The sequence below is a fragment of the Alligator mississippiensis genome, chromosome 1, assembly GCF_030867095.1.
Source record: "Alligator mississippiensis isolate rAllMis1 chromosome 1, rAllMis1, whole genome shotgun sequence".
In the NCBI taxonomy this organism is placed as follows: Eukaryota; Metazoa; Chordata; order Crocodylia; family Alligatoridae; genus Alligator; species Alligator mississippiensis.
Window position 1 is genome coordinate 273418276 of NC_081824.1, and position 24422 is coordinate 273442697.

The window sequence follows — 24422 nt, forward strand, 5'->3', positions numbered from 1 at the left end:
CAGTGACGAACGCTGATAAAAGTGGCTGAACATGGAGCAGCTTCTGCGATGGGGGTTGAAACTGCTGGTTACGGGGAGAGAAGCAAGGGGCCAGAGGGGTAAAAAATAGATCAGTGCAAGGGAAGGGGGATGTGAAAAGAACAGCCCCAGGGCTGCCGAAGGGAAGTGGACAGAAGTTCCATGCACCTGTTTGGCCTAAATCAAATGAGTCTGATACTACATCAATCCAAATTTATCTTAAACTGGGTTCTGCAATTTTTAGACTAATTTCTATGCATAGAACTTCTTTATAGTCACAGGTGTAGATGGATTGCTGGTCACTGAGACCGGGATCTGTAAGTGTAAGGTCAGCACCAGGACAAGCTAAGTTTAAGTTTAAATCAGGTGGCCCTATTTAACCTTCCCAAATGTTAGCTTAGAAGTCTCTCTTTAATTTACTGTGAAGGCTAGAAATATATTTTAGGGATATTTAGAAATAGATATATTTAAAAATATATTTTAAATATATTGCATTTTATACAATAATATTCTTTGGAACTATTTTTGTCATCAGTGCATTACTAGAGATTTTTAAAAGATCATTAGGGGTTTTCTGCATAGCACTCTGTCAGCAGTCTTCCAGCTGTCTTTTTGATCTCTTGCATCGCTATATAAAGGGGTCAGTTGAGATTTACGTCTGAACTCCCAGACCAAAGGTAAAAATTGAATTAATATCTTTTAATGTAATGCTAATCATCTGGGAATGAAAAATATTTTTTACATTTTTCCGTTTACTGATAATTTATGGATTGTAAACAGGACAAACTACTCTTCCTCCTCCCCCACCCCCTGCTGTGATTTGTTTCATAATTTTTTTTTGTATGATGTTGAACTGTTTTGATCCGTCATAGATGGCTGAGTTGAAATGGTATGAAGATGAGTGTTGTGTGCTTGTAGTTTTTGATTGAATTAAAAAAATTCTGGTATAAGACACGTTGTGTATACTATAAATACATTAACTCTTTGTAATCGCATTTGTTTTAATTACCTATAAGTTATTATGTGTACTTAGTATAATTGTAGATTAGACCTATGATTTAATTTTTAAATAATTTTCTAGGAAACTGAAATCATAGTCTTTTAAAATCATATTTTTATTGAAGCTTTGTACAATAAACATGTATGAGTAGATTATATTGGTAACACCCACAACCTACTAGGCACTTCTTTGATCTTTTCTTAACCTAGGGCGATCTAACTGGCAAACTGTGGGTGACAAGTAGTCTGTGAGGTGGTTAATTTGTGGCCCCTGGGTTCCCACCTAGCCACCACTCTGGACCCAATGCTTTGGCTGCAGAAGCAGCCAGGGCCTCTGGCTTCCTTTTCATGCCCCCATTGCAGCACAAGGCAGTGGAGCTGAGAGTGAAGTCAGCATGCAGTGCAGTATGTTGCGGGTGGGTGCATTCAGTGTTGCAATCTAGGTCTAAGTTAAGATGGCCAAAAAGTCTGAGGTTGAATCGATTTAGCCTTTGCAGGTTAGTCTAAGCTACATAGATTGAAGCAATAAGCAAGTGAACAGATATTAATTTTTGATTCTGGAAATGCAGCCACATGCCTGTAGTGGCCCAGGCCAAGTTGTGGGCGGGGGGGGAAGGGTACTAAAGCATGCCTCCCTGCTCAGTTGGAACTGACAGCTTGGGCCAAGGCTAGCCTGGCCACCCTGCAAGGGGGGTTTGTGGGGGAAGTGCAAAGCATTCTGGTGGCTATGGGACTGAGTTAACTTGAATCTGGAGGGGATATGGGACAGAAGTTCAATAACCCAATTTAACCTAAATCGGTTAAATCTGACACTATAGCCATCTAGGTGTGTTAAACCAGTTTCAGCTGTTTTGAAAGTGGTTTATGTGCATGGTATGCAGGTTGTAGCCCTATTGGTGTAGAGGAAAAGGCAATCGGGACTCAGAGAGGATATCTTTTATTAGGCCAACAAGATTTTTCCAAAAAAGATCTTTAATTGCAAGCTTTCACGCACAAAAACCCTTCATCAGGCACTGGAGAAAAGATTGTAAAAGTTCTTGTGCCCAAAACCTTGCAATTAAATATTTTTTTTTGCAAAAATCTTGTTGGTCTAATAAAAGATATCGTCTCTACTATGAGTCCTGATTTGTGTTCATGTGCATTGAACTTCAGTTATGTTACAGATTTGAACTCCATTTCTGATCATTTGTACCAGTTTGTGTAATTTCTGTCCCTAGTCTAGAAAGCCTGTGTCTTGTGCTAGTTTGGCATCCAACCACTGTGAATTTGACAGCCATTCCTTCATCCTTTAAAGCTTTTTTGGGGGTTATTATTTGTATTGAAGAAGTTTTAAGTGGTATGTGTAGCTGAAGAACTGAATAGGTGTTGCAATATTTTGTTTTGTACCATAGGATACATTTCATTTTTAGCTTTTTTTTTTTTTTTTTTCTGGAATATTTAATTTGTCATGTTCGAAAAATAGTCATTTGTGTCCTGCCCTCATTTTCTTTTTATAACCTCACATGTTTTAGGCATGCATTTGTCATTGAGAAATGTATGGTATGAGGAAGCTGAGAACTGGTTGTAGGAATGAGCTGAGTTTTTATCGATTAGTTTCAGAAATGAAAAAGGCTCAGAGTTCACATGCAATATGGTTTAGAGTGAAAAATTCTACTTAAACCTGGATGCATTTCTGGGAGTGCATATATAGAGACTATATATTGAACTATTTATTTCAAAAAATAATTAATTAAAAGCTATGAACATGTGCCTGTTTAAATAGGGGCTTATATTTTTGTTTTTAAAAACATTTTTGTTCCTGAATATGCAATATTTTAATTTCCTACATCTTAAAATAGGATTTAATATAGCCTCCTTTTAAGAGTAACCTAGCATAAAAACATGCCAATAGCTATACTAATGGTGGATGAAAATCTTAGTTTATGAAGGTCTTTGGACAGTACCCACTTCAAACTCAAAATTCATTCACCTGTTTCAGAGTTCATAGATGTGGAAGGGAATTAATAGTATTTTAGTGGCTCTAGCCAGAGATCTGGACAACACCTATGAGAAATTAACTCCTGAATCTAGCCTTCCATTATTCTGGATTGGGCAAAATCTGCCCTGAGTCTACAACTCTGGGTTCTTGTGGATTGATTTTACCAAAATATACCGTAGAGGGAGGTACTGTAATATACTTTCCTTAAGGGACAAGTTTTCCTTTTATACAGGGTTCCTGGGTAAATGAATGGGGACTGAGTTGAATCCACCTCTGCTCACCTTGAAGAACATTGGATTCTTATACTGAATAGTAAAATCATCTATATCTAGTCAGATTCTAGGGTGTCTATAAAATATGCAGTTAATGTGAAACATCTATTTATCATATTTTCCCACATACAGCACACCCCCAAATGAAATGTACACCTTTTTTTTTTGGAAGGAAGAAGAAAAGAAAAAAAGATCTTTCTTTGTGACACTCTGGCAGGGGAAGAGGATGGGTAGTAAAACAGAGAGTGTCCACAAGTAGCAGCTAGAAAGCCCTTAGAACAGCATGGGTACATATAGTTAAGGTTTTTTCCCCAGGTGTGTTACTTTGCATTTGTCAACAGTGAAGTTCATCTACCATTTCTGGCCCTATCACCGAGTTTGAAATCTTTCTGCAGCTCAGGACTTGACTTCTTGGAATCATTTAGTATTGTCTGTGGACTTGGAGATTTCATTGTGCACCTCCACATGCTGCATGTGCAGCATTAGTTTTTCACCTGGCAGAGGCCTGGAAGTATTGTTACTATCTTTCTTCAATTTGAACGTGCACCCTAATTTTCAGCAGCTTAAATTTTGGGGGAAAAGGTAGGTGTTGTATGCAAGAAAATATGGTAGGAAGGAAGTATTTTATTCTATTCCAAGTCTATTTCATGAATACTTCCAAAATTCAACTCTGCATGGAATTAATTTGATGTTGAGGTGACTTTTGTGGTTAACAAGTTATCAGCTGCTTCTGAGAAAGGTGTATTGTTTTCCAGTTTGTAACAGATTTGAAAATATGTGTTTGTGACTAATTTAATCCTATAGATTGAACTTGTTTAAAAAAAGAAAAGAAAAAGCTATATTCCAATGGAACAGACAGCAGACATTTCCTCACTTGAAGTGTTACAATCATCCCTATCTATTGCATTCTCCAGTACACCACATCTCTTGTCAAGAATGTGCTTCAACTTTAATTCAATCTCTGTCTTATATGGGGCTCTCTATCACTGCAACATTTTATTTATTTAAGCAATTTTATAATTTTGAATTATAAAAAGGTTTGAATCCAAAAAGGATTTTTCTATTAGCTGCAGCACTGTAATGTGTATATGTTTGAAATTAGAGGACATACATATACCTTTCCTGGATAGTCCTAAAATTTAAGTTAGCTGGGTCCCATATCTTGTGTTGAGAATGTATAAGAACTATATAGCTGTGCTCTTCAGAGAATGAAAATTGCATGTACCCTACATTCAACTGTCATTCATATCTTAGGGAATAAGTCTCCTATTCAAAAGCATAGGAAAATTAACTACAGTGTTTAAGTCAGTAGGAACAACTTGTAGTTTTATACTAAACTGTCAAGAAAACAGTGTATTGGGGTGCCTGTGCACAAGTGCAGCAGCTGCTCTGATGCAGTGTATTTATAGCATGAGAGAGCAGATGCAATTAATCGAGTCTGCTGGAGCATGGTAATTACTGTGTTCCAGCAGCCTCCTGTGTCTCTTGTATCAGCATCCCTGCACTTCAAAATGGCAGCGGGGGTGCTTGAACTAAAGCTCGTTCAATGACACAGGTTACAGGGTAGACACAGCAGTGACATTTTAAACTCTAGATTTCTCAAACTTCATTGCCAGTAGAAGCTTGGCTCAGAGAGCTGTAAACATCCAAATGGCTTCCTCTAATGAGAATGAGGCAACTAAAAAATACCAATGTTGTTTTGGCATATCTTGAGGACGGTATCCTTTTTGTTAAATGCTAAACTCTTAATTAAACAAAGGAGGGCATTACTTCTGTGAGAATTCAGCCCAGGGAAAGGATTTTCAGGGTGGTGGGCAACTCCAAGTAGGATGCTTGCTTGCAGCCCAGCACTACCCCACTGCTAGAGCATTCTGATTAGAACATGGAGTCAATCGAGTCTGCTCTGACGTGTTCTAAACGCATTGGAGGACATGTATAGGCAGCCAAAGTTGTAACTTACATACATACGCATACACAGAGCTTAGCTGTTACACCAGGGGTGGGCAATTATTTCAGGTGGAGGGCCACTTACCGAGTTTTTGTGAACTGTTGAGGGGCTGCATAGGTAGCCCCGCCCCTTGACAGATGCCCTGCACCTGGCTGCCATATTGGGCCGGAAGTCCTGCTCCAAACCCCTGATCTTTGTCACCAGAAGTCCTTCCCCTTACCCCAGAAGTACTCCTTTTGGGAGTGAGGGTGCTTCCATCTTGAAACCAGAAAAAACCTCCAAATCAGGTACTAAAAAAAATAAAATAAAACATCTACTATAATTTATTTTAATTTTATTTTTAAGTGTTTTGTACCGATTTGTGTGTTTAAAAAGCGTATCTAGAGCTGATTGCATAGTAGCTCCAAATACAGTCCTACTGTATATTGTGTGCAGGCAGTCAGGGGGTGTGGTATGGTGGGTGGGTGCAAAGTGGGGTGGGGTATGTTGTTGGGGTGGGGGCTGTGGGAGGGTATGTAGCTATGGTGGATGAGGTTGGAGAGACAAATGGGGCCAGGCTGCTGGCTCCATCACGTGCAGCTGTCACAGACTGCATGTGAGCCTCACGCGATGCAGCCAGGCAATCACTGCAGGCTCCGTAGTACTGCTGCCACATCCTGGGTCCCCACCGTCCCCAGGGCACCTGCACAGGCTCTGTGCTCCTGCCCGCTACCACCACTACCCCACCACTTGCTTGCTTTCAGTCTCACACACTTGCCTGCCGCTGCTCCCCAACAGCTACTTCTGCCACCATAGCTCCCACTGTTCCCCATGCTGCTGCCACTCTCCGCACCGCATGCTGCTTCCCGTGGGCCCCCACCGCTCCCCACATCACTCCCCTCACTGCTGCCACTTCCTTCCACCCCTTCCCCACCCATTACTTCTTGCTTTGGTTCCAGCCCAGCCTAGCAAGCACCATGTGGCTCCCAGCTGCTGGGTGGTGTGTAGCAGTTCCCTCCCTCCCTCTGTCCAATCTTTTCTTATTTTCCACTCTGACAGAGGGAGGGTGGGTGGGAAACAGCTTCAGGGTCATGAGGTGAGAAGCTTCAGAGGCTTCCAGTTGCGGGGGGAGGGGGCAGGGGGTATGGGGCTGGGGGCAGGGTGGAGCCCGGCAGGCCTTGCTGCTCAGCCACTGGGTCCTTCCACTGGCTCCCCATGGGTCTTGCTGCCACTGGCTTGCTGTCATCTTTGACAGGCAGCCAGGGGAAGATAAAAAATAGTTTTCTAAAATTTTGGGGGGCCCCACGGCTGGATAGAATGGCCTGCTGGGCTGGATCCAGTCTGCGGGTCCTATTTTGCCTGCCCCTGTTATGTACTCTGAGGCCCTATGTTTTCAGTGAAAACTGTATTGATTCCATACTTCCCTTAGAGATTTTCTCCTCTCCAGGGTACTCCTCCTTTTATCAAGGTAACGGGTGATACTTTACTATATGAGTGTTGACCATCGAGCAGTGATCCTAGTCTGTGGCTGAATCCCAAAGTGATTGCTGGGGAGCCTCATCACACCCAGGATACACACACGACTCCAAGCATTCCACAGACGCTAGACCGGCACAAAACACCTTTAATCTCTCACAGTCTTAAACTCACTAGACTCGCACCTCACACACAAGAACTCTCACACGCTAACACACCAGTCTCACAGAAGCAGATGCACTCACCACACACGCAAACCCTAAAGCAAAACTCATGCCCCTTTTATATCCTCAAATCACACTATGTTCTCAGTCCTATCATATCTTTAGGGCACATGTCACTCAATTGCTCATCCAACTGGTACATCTGTCAGTTAGCACACTGAAACAAACTTATCAGTCTTTACACTTCAGACCAATCATCGTTCACTTTGCCTCAAGAGGTAGTGATCACCTTTTTGGTGCCAAAATTCTTGTTACGATGTTTTCACCATGCATGCTTAATATATGCAACTAGGTCAATACTTGCTCAGAGGTGGAAAGTTCACTGGTTCTCGAACCTTCAGTACCATGATCTACTGCACATGTGCAGGACTCAAGCTTCTTACCATTCCGTCACTTTTGGATAGGCCAGGGCATGTAGCACCACGTACTCTACATTTTTTAAATGTAAAGAATGGGTTGTACTAATAAATGCCAAGGAGATGCAGAAATTAAATGTAATGGATAGTATTGGACAAGTTTTTTTGTTTTTGTTTTTTTTACAAGAGCTGTTATGTTTGGCACAGAATCATTATTAGACCATTTTACAGGATGCCCTGTAAAAGCATTGCTCCTTGTTATGTTAGTGCTGCCACATTAAGTTTTTTATTAAGACTAATGCTAAAGGTGTATTTATCCCAAAGGATCACTTGGAGCATTATACACACCTACCTACTGGGAATTGATTTAATCACCACTAAACGGTACTGTCAATGAGATGGAATGCAGCAGATGTTTAGAGAATACTACACAGCTATTCAGGAAATTTTCAAAAAAGAACTATGTCCAGCTAAAATTAATAAAGGACCTGAGAGACTTGCCAGGGCCTTTCTTTCCCTGAATCTTTTCCTGAATCTGAGAGGAAGTTGTTTTCTATGTACTAAGGGAACCAAATTAAGAGTTTTCCTTCAGTTACTAACATAAATTCAGTGCCACCAGTGTTAGTAGCATCTGTAGCCCATATGTAGATTGGTTGCTGTGGTGTTAAAAATGCCATTAACCAACAATGGATATCTGCTGCCCCAGTCAAAATGGTAGTATTAAGACTCAACACTGCTGTTGATTTTAGACATGTTCAGTGGATACCCTGTAACTGCTTAAATATTTAGGTTTTCATTATTGATGATAATCGTGCAGCTGAACCAGATGCATCAAAAGTTGGAATTATTTAGAAAGGGTCTCTAGTTGAGAGAGGATCCTAGCAAAGAAAATTGTTTTAGTGAGTGAAGCCAGAACTACACTTTCTCATTAGTTGTTAACATAATTGCTTTTCCCCCCTCCTCTTTCTCTCCTTTTTAGTAGCTTTTTCTGGCATTTGCAAAGTTAACTAAGTTGTGTCTTGTATTCTTGGATAAATTTGCCCTTTTCTCTAGAGCATAGAGGTCCTTTGTATCTTTGCATAATCATATTGAAAGTTAAATTGTCCTAGAATAAAAGCGTAGACCAAAAATAAATTAAATTTATTAATCTGTTCTGTTTTTAGCTTCATATAAGTGCATAAAACACAAACTTTGAAGAATGGTGAATTAGCACAACTGGTCTGATTTACATAGTATTAATATAATAGTTTGCAAGAAACAAATGCATGCATGTACAAATAAATAGCAGTTATTTAGCTGATGAAGTTGTGAATCAAAAGATATCAACTCTTAGCTAATCTACACTTGATCCAGTAACTATTTGTCAGATAAATTCTGAGTTGAGACTGCAATGAAATGACCTCTGGAAGAGAGATCTCTCTCTCTCTCTCTCTCTCTAATATATATATAAAATCCTATTAGCCAAATGCATTGTTCTAGTCATTGTTTGTACATCTGGAATTGGGAGTGAGGGGGGGCAGTGAATTTTAAAGTTTACATAGGACTGATATGGGGAAAAAACAGTAATGATTTCAAATGTGTAAAATATGCTGTCATGTTTTATCCGTGTACTTGTATGAATGTGACAAAATGTGGAACTATAGCTAATACCATGTGCATGAAGAAGATTCATTTGAAGCACATCTCTGATCTTTCTTTGAATGGTTTACATTATTTAATGTTGATTAAATTAGATATCATACTAGACGGGTTAGAATGTAATGTTGGTCAAACACATTTATCTCACTTCAGAGCTGATCTTTAAAAAAATAAATGTTTACATTCTGATTTTTTTAAGTGTACTACTTGTGAACATGTTTGAAAACTGTGTGATAAGTATAAAATAAGTAGCGTTCTCAAAATACACTGAGTTTGCAACTTTAACTGTCTGGCACTTCTGTACACAGTTTTAATCCTGAAAAAACAGTATTTTCTTCCCTTGACTAACTTAATTTGAGTAGTATTTCATAGTAATACCTATGATTTCATTAGTTTTCTGTGCCCTATGCTATTTTTTTGTCTTGCATAATAGGCTGAGGAGAATGTGTGCGCCATTTGATATGTAAAGTTAAGGGATTACTACTTGCACTTAAGTTGGGGTGCCAGTTTTCCAATGAATTTCAGTAGACGGCTTTCAAGTGCGTGTAGTACTTGTTCTCTGCATTCTTTCCTAGCATAAACCCCATACAAACACTTAAGTGCCTACATGTGAATGTGGAGGCTGCTCTGATGCACTGGAATTCTAGCACGTCAGAGGAGACAATTTAATTGAGTCTGCTGGACCGTGGTGATTACTGCACTCCAGCACCCTCCTGCGTGTCACGTATCAGTGTCCCCATACATAAAAATGGCAGTGGGGCACTTGAGCTAAAGGTCATCAAACGAGCTTTAGTTCAAGCGCCCCCACCACCATTTTAAAGCACGCGGATGCTGATACAGGAGTTGCAGCAGCGCTTTAATTAGAGCGGCTCTAATTTAAAGTGCTGCCCTCCACTCCATCCACAGAGCACCTGTAAAAGTGCCCTTAGATTTTATCTGACAGTGTTGCTTATGCCGGTTACTTCTATAGTTAGACAGATGTTTATTTTTTTTAAATAAATTAACTAATTCATTAATTCCTTTTCCATGAAGTTGAAAATAAGCCACTTGTTTAACAATCTGTAATGGAGATCTACCCTGAGAAGGCATAGTAGGGGGACATCTTAGGCAGCTTGCAGACATTAACCTCTCCCCCCCCCCCCCCCCAAGCTCCCTAAAAAACAAAAAACACACTTTATTGGAAGAAGCAGCACGTTACTTTGACCCAATTCTGCAGCATCTGTAGTATAGATCTGGCACTTCAGCAGGGCTTGTTGGCATGTTTGTCTAATAGCAGATTCAATCAGCAATTAGAGAAACGTGCCAAAAAAGTTGTACTAAAGTGCCTGATCTATAGGGGCCAACTAATGCACTGCCTCTTCTGGTCATGCACTGGGCTCAACACAGGAACACCCTGAGTTTGAAATAAAGCACCATTTTGGGTTGTTTTGTTTTTTTTTTAATGTCTGCAAGAAGCATTGGAAACTAAACATTAACATAAGAAGTGCTATGATGGGTCAAAACAATGGTCCATCTAGCTCAGCATCCTGTCTGTGACAATGGCAGAAGTGGATGCTAGAGGGAGAGTACTGAATTGTATAGATCTAGAGCAGTGGTTTTCAACCTTTTTTCATTTGTAGACCCCTAGAAAATTTTGAATGCAGATGCAGATCCCTTTGGAAATTTCAAATGGAGGTGTGGACCTCTTTGAATTGTAAGTGTGGGTACTGACATACTTTTGATCATAGTAGTCTTTTGCAGATTCCTTAGACATAGTCTCTGGACCCCCAGAGGTCTGTGGGCCACAGGTTGAAAACCATTGATCTAGAGTGATATATGCCCTATATATTATCCTCCCTGGCATCTACCATTATTGCTTTAGAAATTACAAAGGAAATAGCTCCAACTGTTCTGTTTAATGGCTAATTATAGGTGTATTATCATTAATTTGTCTCGTCCCTTTTTTAACCTGATTATGCTACCTGCCTCTACCTCCTGTGGCAGTGATTTCCACTAGTGAACTACGCATTGTATAAAAATACTTTCTCTTGTTAGGTTTAAACCTATCTGTCAATACTTTTAGTGGGTGCCTGCCAGTTCTAGTGTTCTGGGACATGGTGAACAACAGCTCTTTGTACACTTGGTCAACACCCATCATGTTTGCATAGACATTGATCGTATTCCCATTCAGCCTTCTTCTTTCCAAATGAAAGAATCCTAGCCCTTTAAGTCTCTCTTGGTAAGGCAGATGCTCCATGCCCCTGATCATTTTTGGTTGCCGTTTTCTGTACCTTTCCTAATTCTTTTTGAGATGTGGAGACCAGAACTGCACACAGTATTCAGGATATGGGCACACCATGAATTTATAAAGTGATATGATGGTGTTCTCCATTTTGTTTTTCAATTTCCTTCTCAGTGATGCCCAACGTTTTATTAGTTGTTGGGTTTTTTTTGCCCAGTTGCTGTTGCATGTACTTCTCAACCAGTCAACTCAATCAACGACTTGAAGGTCTCTTTCTTGAGTTGCACTGCTGGTTCAGAACCAGCATTTTGTACGTGCAGTTGAGATTTTATATTTTCCCCAGGTGTGTTATTTTTGTAAATGTTGACACTGAAGTTCATCTGCCCTTTTTTTTGCCCACCCCCTTTATCTTTGTGAGAAATTTCTGCAGCTCCTCCCTGTTGGCTTGGGACTTGACTAACTAGAATAACTTGGTATCATCTGCAAACTTGGAGTTTTCACCGTGCACCCCATTTCCAGTTCATTAGTGAAAATTAGCGGACAAAATTAGGACTGAGACCAGATCCTTGCAGAACCCTGCTTTTGACCTCCCTCCATCCTAAAAAGTGCAACTTTAGCCCTATCTTTGCTTCTTGCCTTTTAACTAGATCTCAGGCCACAAAAGAACCTTCCCTTCCATCCTGTGGCAGTGCAGTCTTTCTAAAAACCTTTGGCAAGGGACCTAGTTAAACTTGTTGAAAGTCCAAATATATTATGTTAACTGGACTCCCCCTGTCCACATTCTTGTTACATTGCAAGCAAAGAAGAAAAAGCAAAAGTAGGCAACTAGACATTGGCTGGCAGATTAAAAATAATTATCACTTTAAATACATTGAGAATAAGTTAATAAAATGAGTTGCAGCACCAACAGCTCATTTTGCAAATAAAAATCATATTGTTTTTAATAACCCAAATTAAACTTGCAAATTTTAGCTGCAAACCCATACAGACATTTTAATGTGATTTTCTTCCAGCAAGGTAGAATAAACAGATTTCCCATGTTACTGTAGGCTGTTGAGTATTTCATCTTCTGTTTTTTTCCCTAAGATATGGTTGTTTTGTTTTTTTTCTAACATTCCACATGCATCAGTGTAGGGACGCAGCTGGGTGCCTAGTGCACAGGGGCAGTGGAGACTTCAGGTTGCTATGATTGCAACTACAATTTATGCAGGTGCTGGCAGCAGCCCCTTTTAACTGGGTTTCCTGCCCTGCGTCCTCCCTCACCTGCCTCCTCTGGCCCCTCCCCATATCACTATAAAAGTGTCTGGTGCCAGTGCACTGCCAGCAGAACTGGAAGGTAACAAAGCTAGCACTAATAAGTTTTTGTTTCTTTGTTTTTCACATTAAGCTTTGTTAAGGTGTGAATTTCATTGTCATGTTCCTGGGACATATTTATTTTTTTCTTAGAATTCTAATAGAGCTAACAAAACATCTAGAGATAACATAGAATAAGAGGTGTACATGAAACGAGTAACAGGAGCTGCAGGCCTCAACTTTTTGGTGTGCCTGGAAGATTGCTGTGACATCTCTGTCCTAATCAGATCAGCACAGTGCTTTTGATGGTACTTTATCCAGTCATGCGAATCCTCTGCAGCCATGTCTCTCCTTCACTGGTAAGAGGCAGGTCTGTAAAGCAAGTTGTTGCTCTTCTTTCTCCTTTTCAACCTGGTAATTTGTTGAGCTCCAGGGCTGCTTGGGACATCAGCAGCAGTGCAAACAGCACTAGTTACAGGTATTCACTCTGAAAAAGACTAAAACCAGACAGTCAATCTTTGTTAAACTCGTATGACTTGATAGCAAATATATTTGCTCCTGTTTTGAAGAACCTTTTTACATTTGGTCCTGAAAGATGAAATATGCATGCATGCTCTGAGGCCTTAGGATAGGGGGTTCCTGTTTCTCTGTCAACCCCAAGTACCTGCAGTGCCTTTTGTTGGACCTGAGGTTCCTGTCATTTGGACTGCCATGGGGCTTGGCACAGATTTTTTTTGTGGTGTGGAAAATGGTAGGAAGCCACAGTTGGCCCCCAAACGACAACACTCTCAACGTACTCTCATTTTTCTGGGGAGTGACTCTCCACCTTCAGTTCGTGCTTTCCTACCAGTGGAGGAAATGGTGCTGTCTGAGGATCTTGCCAGCTGGAAGATGAATATGACTTGATCTGTTCTGGAGAAAAGGGTCTTGTAACATCAAAGAAAGGTTGCATGGGTGTGCCTGGATGAAGTTTCAAGTGCCATGCCTCTGGAAAATAGATGACTTATAGGACTCTTTTCTGCAATAGTAAGCTTATCTGCATCTGTGTTGAGGGTATCTTTCAACCTTGTTGAAATTGCTGCTCATCAGCCACCTTCTCCTGAAGGTCACATAAGCACGCTGATAAGTCTGTCTGCTGAAGCTGACTTACCTTTCCTTTCCTGTCAGTCAAATTCCAGGAGTCCTTCTGGAGGGAAGCAGGAACCTGGAAAGATGCCTGAGAAGCCTTGTTTTCAGTTGTATGAGACCAAAATGAAAAAAAATTATTCCTGTAACACTTTTGTTGTGGAATATCCTTCCTGCCTTCTATGCTGTTTCCATTTAGTATCTCTGACGGTGTCTAGACTATAAAATTTGCTAGGCTTGGCTAGATGTGTGTGTTGGCCCAGACCATTAATATAGCTGTGTCTCCACATAGCTGAGGCTAGTACATGCAGCTTCTCTGTTTTCTGGCCTGGATAATAATAAGCAGAGAAATAGGCAACATGTTTGAGGGAAGAACTGCTAAACATTTTAAATTTGCAGTTTAGACAATGACTTCAGCTCAGACAAGGGCCAATGGATGTGCATTTGCAAGAGCTGATTACCCGCACTTTTGTTTTTCTGTTAAATTATGTGTAATGGTTTTTGGTTCAGTTTGCCTAACAAAAGTTGTATAACGTTAAACTTGTGTGTGTGTGTGTTTGATTTCTTTTAAGTCTCTTTGTTTTGCAGTTGGTGATCCGTAATAGAAGTGGAGAGATCCTTTACCGTATTTCACCTTGGGCAAAATATGTAATTCGTGAGGAGGGCAAAGTGAATTATGACTGGATGCACTGGGAACCACCATTACCATATCTTGTAAGTTTGTGTCCTTTAAAAAAAAAAAAAAAAAGTTTCATGTCATATTCTTTTTGTTTGCTAACTGTGAAATACAAGTTATCCAGCATACAGCTTGGTACTTAGTTACCTTAGCATGCTGTTTTTACCTGGGTAACTGTTTTGCTTATGATAGAGAAGAAAATTAAAAACCTTTCAGTAATCAGAGGATCCCCTGCATTTTTAGAGTTTCATTCTGCAGGGTATTTAGAATTGCATGCTGTATTTAACTGGTGTTAAAAGGATTTTTTAAATCATTAGAGTGGGTAGATATGACTTTGAATACATACAAAAGCTGGAGTGCTGAAAGAGGAATTGACCTTTTTTAAGTCACTTTTTTTCAAACAAAGTCAGTACTTAGACAGTGAAGTGAACCACACAAATATTAATATGTCTCTAAGGGTGTCAAGTCAAGGGTACTCAGTTTCTCATGCAAGGAGTGAGAGGGGAAATATTCAATCTCAACACTGAAAACACTTTTTCTCCTGTACAGTATTTAACAGCAAGATTCTAAAGGATATTGCATTGTTATAATTGTAGTGTTGTTTAATTTTTTTAAGTTTTAATGTTAGCTCTTTTCTCCTAACTGTATATTTTTAAATTTTTTATAGCCAACAAAATATGCTTCTCAGCTGTTGTGCCCTAATGATGACCATTTTCTGTTTTATAGAGTAGACATCCTTCCCCTGAGAAACCGAAAAGCCTAAGAATCTATGAGTCTCATGTGGGAATTGCTTCCCCTGAAGGGAAAATAGCTTCTTATAAAAACTTTACTTATAATGTACTACCTAGAATAAAGGATCTCGGTAAGTAATAACAGAGATTTTTGCAGAGATAATTTTTTTATGAGTCTGTTCTTATTAGAAAAGATGGGAGGGGGATGGGGGAGGAGAGAAAGAGAGAGACTTTTTTTTTTTACTTAAAAAAATATTATACAGATATTAAACAAATGGTGAAAGTACAAAGGGGTATAGCCCTCCCAGGGGTCTAGCAAAAAATACTTGTTAGCAACAAAAAACCACCTTGTTGCTTAAGAGTGAAAGACACCACTCCCACATCTCTTATGGGGTTACATAGGTAGGACCAGGTGTCCATCTCCCACCTTACAGAGCCTATGGCCTAGCGTGACACAAACTGGTCAATATTTTTGTGCAAGGTGAAGTGTCCAAATTCATGTGTGGCACATGCCTAGTCCAAGAAGTAAAAGAGTTGGAAGGAGTCGTCAGAGCTGGCCTCTGCAAGCTGGTTTCTGCAGCTTTCCAGAGTCTCAATTTTGGCCTGGTCCAGCTAGAAATTGGCCAAGCAGATCACACTCCCTTTTGCTGCTCAGTACAAAATAGAGAAGATGTACACAGTCTCAGAGAAGTCTAAGTCCTGCATGCCAGAGAGGTGCTGAAGGCAGGAAAGAGTGGCTGCAGCCAGGGATCAGTCCAGGAAGGCATGGAAGAGAGTGTCTTCCACCTCCTTCTCACAGAAAGTACCAGTAGAGCCAGGGTCCCATACAACCACTGGAGTTCACCAGTTCTCTTGGCAATGGGTAGGTGGTATAGGAAGCACCAGCCCAGCCAGGCTTGCTTTGGTGGAGTTACCGCTAAGTGCCATCTCCAGGTTGCATCAGGGCAGGCAGTGAGGACATGAGCATATTGCTCTTTGACTGTTTGTGTGTACAGTGCCTCCTCAGACAGGATCTCAAAGCACATCCCACCACTGTTCTTGTTAGAGAGAGGGACAATAGGGTCCTGGGCCTGCCGCACTGGTTGTTGTCCTCAGCCAGAGAAATGGGCACTAGTACAGGGGGTTTATTTAGTGAGTTGTCATTGGGAAGGGCTTGTCCAGCATACAGAGCAGCCCTGATGGTTGCCTCTATCTCGGGAATACTTTAAACATAGAATTGCTGCTCCGTTCATTGCAGCCATGCCTGATGAGCCCGGCCCTGCTATCAGCTGCAGCTCTAGCTTCAGGCCCTCCAGTTAAGGTGCCAGCACATGCCAATGACATGACTTCTTGGCTAAGTACTGACAGTCAAAAAGCGCAAAGCTCAATTGATTCAATCTTTGCAGGTTAGTTTAAGGTGCGTAGATTGAACCAATAAGTAAGTGAACAGACATTCACTTTTGATTGCATGCCTGCTGTGACTCAGACCAGAAGCTGGGGGAGGGGGTCGCTAGAGCCCACCTCCTGGCTCTGTTGGAGCAGACAGCTTGAATCTGGAGGGGATCTAAGACAGAAGTTCAATAAACCAATTTAATCTAAATCAGTTAAGTCTGATAATACATCCATCCAGGTTTATCCTAAGTTGGTTTTGACCATTTTGAAAGCAGTTTGTGTACTGAACTTCTGTTGTGTTGCAGTTTTGAACTGGATTCCAATCACTTGCACAGGTTTATGTGTAATTTCTGTCCTTAGCCTTTGTGAGCACTGAAAGTGAAGTCCAGCCCTTGATTTAGTGTCAACGGGTCTACAAGTGTGCCTCCTCAGCTTGTATTACCTGGGTCAAAACTGACACATTATACTGGGTGCCTGGGCTGATATTCACCCCCCCCCCCGACCTACCTGGAGGCCTATCCAGGTGCCACGAAGGCTTTGAAGCCCTGGATATTTTCCTAGACTCACCCGTCTATCTATTTCGGTTCCAGCCATCAACAACCTGGCAGCTGCTACTCTGCATCACAGGTGGACCATGCCATTGGCATACATTGTCACCTTAACTGGAGGGTCTGCAGCTGATGGCAGGGCCAGGCCTGTCAGGCGGTGGATGGAACAGCAACTCGATGTGTAAAGCATAGAGTAGTCCAGAGAGAGGGCAGCCCTGTTGGATGTTTCTGAATGCTGGCAAGGGGCACGTAGCTCTCCATTCACTTTCAGAAGGCTAGAGATATCCTGATACAGGAGCTGGATGGGAGGTAGAGGGGTGAAAAGGGAGAGAGGGAAAATTCAATGTGCTTTAAAAATGTATTTTAAGTCAGTAAAAATTGTATTAATGAAACAGTTAAGTCCACAGTCATGCATATGGATCAAAAATATACCATTTTACCTTTTTAAGTACAATGTTATTCCAAAGGCATAGATAAATATTGCAGGATAATTTGTGTTCAGAGTGAAAGAAACTCTTTTATGCATGACAGTCATTGGGTAATAATCTATTTGCTATTATTAGTTCTACTAATGTACATCTAGCTAAAAGGAAACAATTATTGGTTCTGTTGGTTCAGTTTACTGTCTGAAATGTGTTAAATTGTATCATTTTAAAATTGTGTTTTCTAGTATTGCAAAGCAATTGTTAACATAAGCAATTTTATTTTAGAAAAGAGCTGTAATATATTATTATCAAGGCTAGGTATGTATATGAAGCTGCTGCTGTGATTTCCTCAAAAAAATTGACAAGCTGTTAGTCTATGTGGTTTCTGGGGCTTTTTTTATATAGCTATTTTTGTGTCCTGGGTGCCATTCTATATCATGTAACATTCTCTTGCTAGCTCTTTTCAGTTAGCAATGATGAGACCTGACTTTCTGTGATTAGAAAGGAAAATAACTTTTGCCATGACATCTGGTATTTCTGGCAAATCTTAGTTTATTCATGGAAGAAGGCAGGATAAATCAGCACCTTAAAGACTAACTTATATTCAGAAAGGCATGAATGACAACCTATGGTATCAGACGCTGTGAAATGACTTGCAGAGAGCAGGGATACTAAATAGGAAGCAATCCCATGGTGGTGGTGTTGCCATTGCAATTTCACAGTGATGTTCCAGAAATGAACAGGCTAGGTGCAATATTCAGCAGTCAGTTTGGTGGAGAGGTGGATGTTTTTAAAGTCCTGGTGGAATTTCTCTAGAGACTATTTCCCATGTGTCCACATGCTGAAGATGGAGGAAAGGCCATGTCCAGTGGAAGAGGATTTCAAAAGCCTTGGATAGGCCTTCTAAAGTCTAGGAGCTGGAGCACACAGACTAACTCCTTAGCCAGGGGCACTAAAGCCATCTCTGGGTCATCCCTGCCCTTGGAGGGGAGCCAGCTCATTTGATAGCCGGTTTTGTCAATAGGCTGATTGATGGTGGGGAGGGGCGAGAGGGAATTGTTCAAGTCATGATCCCCACAGGACTCCCTCTAAACTTGCTTCTGGGCAGTGGGCCAGGGAACCTTGAAGGCAGAACGGGAGAGCAGAAGACTGGGATATTAGCTGTCCTCAACACCTGTGAGAAGTGTACATCCATTCAAGTTAGTTTGGGAGGTGGGAGACCTTCCTAGAAGGAATCAATCTTACTTTCTTGCGGAAGAGCTAGTTCTGATGCGCAAGTAATCACTTGAACAGCTTTATACCTTTTTTGTGCTGAGGAAAAAGGCTCTTCTTCCAGGACAAACATAATACAGACCTCTCTATGGCTATGTTTTCATAGTCTGCCATAAAAATATTGCTATTTTGAGGGGATGTCTGCTGATGGCACTGCTGTCCATTTGTCGGCATAGGAAATCTTTGAATCTGAATTGTGTGAGGATAAAGCAGGAGAGTGTGGTGGAAACAAGCAGTTGAAAGGTAGATTACAAGCAGATATGAAGCCAGGCAGTAGCCATATTACTTCCATGCACATATTATTTAAACCTGTCCTAAATATTACTTAAAGGGTGCCTGTACATGAGCAACAAGGCTACTCTGACATGATATGGTTGCACTGCATTGGAGCAGAATCTAGTGTCTTGTGTATCAGCATCCCTGTGCTTAATAATGGCTGTGGGGGCACTTTAACTAAAGCTCAAATGATACAGGAGACGTTCTGGGCGCTTTAATTAGAGGGGCTCTCACAGATGTATAAATGTCCCAAGTAATTATTCCACAAAAAATACTATCTTCACCTGTTGCTGAAGTTGAGCTGTTGGGCAGGATAAGCAATTTTGTACATTGATGACCCTCAACTTCAAATATACTTGAAACAGATTTATGGTTTTTAATATTGTGATTTTCTGTTCATAATAAGCAAATCTTCTTTCCAGATACGTGTGTGTATGTTTATATAAATGCAAATAAATTATGGAATGGCAAATGGAAGTATGGTGTTAAAAAAAAGTATAAACTTTAAATCAAGCATACAGGGAATGACTGATTATGTTCCTACAAGTTTAATTATTTGTCGTCTAGCCTACTTAAGCTGATGCTTTTTTTTTTAAGAATTTGCTTCAGGGGCACTTTATTTTTTGCACAGTTCTGAAATGTATTCAGTGCTAATTTATGCCTAATTCTAAATGAATATTTAAGAATGATAAAATATTAATGATTTGTAGAAGTATGTGCATCACAAATAGCAAGATAAACAGCAAGCAAATAGAATGAGAATAATCCAATGCAGTTTGTACTGTTTATATACAAAAGTACTGTAAGTAACAATAAATGGATTGAACCTGAATTGAACCTGAATTGTAAAATGGCTACAGACTTCAGACATTGCTGAGTTGATGCCAGCTATGTCTGTAATAGTAACTCTTACTTTTGACCCTCGCAATCAAATAAAAGTGATGTAACAGCTAAATTAAACAATCAGGGTAGAGTTATGCTGAAGAACAGGCTTAAACATTATGCTGAAGATTTTTTTACGTTAAAAATAGAGAAGCTGTATTCTCAACAGACTTCAGCAAACCTGAAGGTTATTCTTCGCTGATAGTCTTCATTTGCTGACATTAAAGTTAGCTTAGTAAAGATTTGTGTAAAGTGCTGTGATTTAATCATCAAAATGTTATTTTCCATTTAGATTTTCTTCATTTAATATCACAGTAAAACATTTTGGGTAGGATGAGGGACAACGCTTTTTCTTGGTTCTCAGCTGTTTCAATAAGTTCAGTGCAGAATACCACTGCTTTAATATTCTTTTTTAAAAAGATCCCTTTAGGGAAATGAGTCTGGATTTTTTTTTTAAATGTAATGATTAAAAAAGGAATAAAATGTCTCTAAAATATTAAGAAAAGTATTGGTAAAGCACAAGGTATAGCACATATAATCAGTTACTCTCTTATTTTGCTTTCCTGATCAACACTGTAAATATCAAAAGTGCAACTGAAGTTCAGGACATGCAGATTGGCATAGTTAATATTCTGAAGTCAAATTAAGATTATATTTGCATATCATTTATTGCTTGTTAAAAACCGAGGGATTCAATATATCTAGTCATATGTAGATCACTTGAGAAAATGCCCTTCCCATTTTTGATAGGAAGGTCATGCAAGTATAAAATGTTAAGGTGACATTACTTTTTAAGAGTGACTGCACAGTTGGTTAATTATTAAATTTACATTAGAAATTTAGAACTAGTTAAGAAAAGAAAGGTACTTCAGACATGGATATAATATGAGAGGTAGAGTACTTTTATCAAACAATTATGCAAGTTTGTAGGAATATAATTTCTTATGTGTTTTTGTTTTGTTTTGCTTTTACTTTTATAAACAGGATACAATTGCATTCAGCTGATGGCTATTATGGAGCATGCCTACTATGCCAGTTTTGGTTACCAGATAACAAGTTTTTTTGCAGCATCAAGGTATGCTTAAAATACCTATTTCCCCCACCTTGTTGTTACTGAAGCAGTGTTTAAATTTAGGTAAATGCATCTAATGTACAGTAAGGATTCTGGTATCTTGCCCAAATATCCTTTTCTTTTCTTTTTCTTTCTTTTTTTTAACAGAGTTTCTTCTCTTAATAAATCTGTGACTAGATTTGTATAATTATCAGCTATTCTGTAGATACATTTAATATAGTATGCAAGATTAATGAGAAGATCATGAGTAACTTTAATTGGCAAAGCACTTTCCATCTCATAGGGCTTTAGCTATGTGCTTTTAAAAAAAAAATGCCTCTATGGTCCCTATGTTGTGCAATAATTGACAGAGAAAAAATGTGCTTTTTTGTGGTTAAAAAAATATCTTTAGGGCATTTGTTCATGGCAGTGTTTTCTAATCATTTTACTTTTCAACAAAGAGCCGTACTATAATGAAGTGCCTCTGTATGTTTATTAGGAAATAAATTAATTACATGCTCATAACATATTGGGTTGAGAGAGATTTCAGGCCCACCAATTTGTGGAAATGGGCAAAGGATGAAGATGAATTGTTCATGAAAGCAATAGGAAACCTGAAGATTATCTTCTTGATGAAGCTTCAAGTGACACTATAAAATGTAGTCCATCAGGAAGCTTTAATTGCTTAAATTAGTTGAACAAACTATACGTTGTAATATTAAGATAGACCTTACTGAAAAGTTTGAAGTAAATGGTATTATGATGCAAAACAAGTCAGTGTATGACAACAGCTTACAACATGTGGGAAACAGAGTATTTATTGGGGTTTTTTTTAACTGTAGTATATTTTTTTTAACCCATACCAAGTTCCACATTTTATATATTGTTTAATTCCACCTTTGTAGGAACTTCTTTTAGATAGTCTAAAACATAAGGAATTAAAAATTGAACACTTTGATAAATTGGTTTTATCAGGATAACCCTTCTTTTTCCTTCTGAGATATGAAAATAACCAAGTTTTGTCCAATCATTTTTTGAAAGACTTTAGCATACCTTAATGGTAGTTTATAACTAATTTTTCCCAGTATTTTGTAATTAACTTACATCTGGTTGTCTTTTAATTTAATATTTTATTACATTTGACTGTACAATCGTTACTCCATTGTGTAGAGTAGGAGGCTCAGCAGTTGTCTTATGTGATTTTAGGTATTCTATATTTTAAAATTTGCTGCAGTGTGTACCATATTCAGCTCTTGTTTTAAAACTATATTTACATATGTCCTAATATGTTGTATTTTCATTCTTGTAGTCGTTATGGGACCCCAGATGACCTGAAGGAATTGATTGATGTTGCCCACTCAATGGGAATTACTGTACTATTGGATGTTGTGCACAGCCATGCATCAAAGAACTCAGAGGATGGTTTGAACAAATTTGATGGCACAGACTCCTGTTTTTTTCATTCTGGACCTAAGGGAACGCATGGTCTTTGGGACAGCAGACTTTTTGATTATTCAAAGTACGTATAAAACAATTTAATAGTGTCTTCTTAGTCAGGCTTTACTTTAAATGAAACAGGGTATGAACAATCAACAAGGGGATATTTAGAATGACCTCAAAATGCAAGAGTAGAGCTACTGCTCTGGACAACGTAGCACATGTTATCCTGCAGCTGTTACGTGTTCGTGAGCCTGTAGCAATGCATGTGTAGCAAAAACACTCCAACTTTTTCACCTAGGTGAAAGTTGGTAATTTAACTCACTTACATCACTATGGGAACATGCATGTGTAACCATTATAACGTAACATCTGCTTCACACTCTTGAGGAGTAACTTTGTCTTCCCATTTGAAGCTGCTCTAAGAGTATGTTTGTCCATACCCAGATACAGTATTACTTAGAATGTAGCTGCATTAACCTTGGGGAATGCTAATGGTTGTTTGTTTAATATGTGTTTATGCGTTTATACCATCATCCCCATGGGATCGGTTTGCAAAACAAAGCATTAACATTGCACAAAGCTTCACATTTGATGCAGGTAAGTGTGCAGGTTTTGTGAGCTTTTTTTTTTTTTTTTGTGATTCTTGATTTACTTATCTTTTGAAAGAATCTACTACAGTGCGCTGGTTGCATGAGGGACTGCAGCTATAGGGAACAAATTTTAGAAGCAAGTTTTGTACTGTTTTTGTGAAAATCATGTGATTTGTGCTTGTCTAACCCATTTGGAACAGAGTTCCATAGCTTCAGACCAGTTGCCAACACGACTCTTCCTCCTGCTCTCATGGGCTTGACTGAGAGGTCTGTGTATTTATAGATGAGATTGTAACTGTTCAGGGAGGTCACTGTCTCAGAGGCAGTCTCTTAGGCAACTTAAGCCAGTTTAATGGAGCATCTTGAAGACTGTGACTGAGGATATGAATTTCATTTGATATTCTCTGAGCAGCCAGTATAGAGAGTGTCTGTGAAGCTGTTTCTAACTTACCCTTTGTTTAGAATAGCCTTTTTTTTTTTTTTTTAATAACAACACCCCAATTAACAAACCACTCAGTTAATTCATGATGATAAAACGTTGTTTTGTTATTACTGCTTATCAAACTGCTTTTGGATTGGCTGGCATCTGGCTGCTCTCTAAAACCATCTTCTGATAAACTAAGTTGGAGGTTTCTATGACCGGTTTTAATTTCAACAATATCCAAACACAAACATAATGTGCTTTTTAGGTACTCATTAAATGAGAATGTTACCTCTTTTTCAACTCAGGCAAATTTGGGAAGGTATGGGTCATTCCCAGTAGGAGGATAAATTAGTAATGGAGTCAGTTATTTGTTGAAGCCCCAGGATGTATCAAGTCCTGTTTCTGAATGCAGCAGGAATCAAATAATTAGGGTGAACAAAAACTGCCTTTTTGTTCATGGTTGCAGTCTAAGATTGGCGCACAACCTTTTTTAGAATGGTATTCCCAATCTTTATTCTGTTTGTGTCCTCAGCTTTTTCTCTCCCTGCAGCTGATTCTGTCTAGCCTTTTTTCACCTCTCTTTCACTGATGTAAACCACCACAAAGCTATATCCAGCAAAATCTTTGCTTTTCAGAGTCATGTGGCTGTGTTTTTGGTAAAACCTGCTGCTGTTTCAGCTACCTGATTTTCATTTAATCTTAAATGAAAGGCAGTGGTTGTTATCCATGAACAACTATGCCTTTTAGAATAAGAGGAACAGAGGAAAAATAGGGATGAAGGGACCCAGGAGGTCATCTAGTCATCCCCCCTTACTCCTCCCCCCTTTCTCCCTTTGCCACTTAAGGTAGGATTATTCCTGCCTGAACTATTCGAGACAAATGTTTGTCTGACCTGTACTTAAAAATCTTCTAATGATGGAGATTCCACAACTTCTCTATATAATCTTCATTTTTGAAGAAAGATGCTAGACTATGGAATTTGTATGAAAGAGTAAAGTCAGCACTGAGGATTAATGTTCAAATATACTGTCTAAACAAAATAATGAACACTGAGTAGGACAAGCCATTATTTCTTAAATTTACTTTGAGGTGCAGGATATTTGCTACTTGATAGTTTTATTGTATTTTGAGTCTTTCAGAAATTTTTGTATGTTTAGTTTCCCTGAAAAATTAATTTTCATATGCTTCTCCACAGCATGAGGAGATGCA

At 39.3% G+C, this 24422-nt stretch overlaps 1 protein-coding gene across 3 annotated transcripts in view; it reads left to right on the forward strand.

Moving 5' to 3' along the window:
- The window catches only part of GBE1 (1,4-alpha-glucan branching enzyme 1), a 341386-nt gene that overhangs the window by 173051 nt on the left and 143913 nt on the right, over nt 1–24422 (forward strand). For all 3 annotated transcript variants that reach the window (XM_059720624.1, XM_059720625.1, XM_059720626.1), the window contains 4 exons: nt 14116–14241; nt 14930–15065; nt 20693–20783; nt 22069–22278. In XM_059720624.1, the coding sequence (XP_059576607.1) occupies nt 14116–14241; nt 14930–15065; nt 20693–20783; nt 22069–22278 (563 nt within the window). The remainder of the gene's footprint in view (nt 1–14115; nt 14242–14929; nt 15066–20692; nt 20784–22068; nt 22279–24422) is intronic.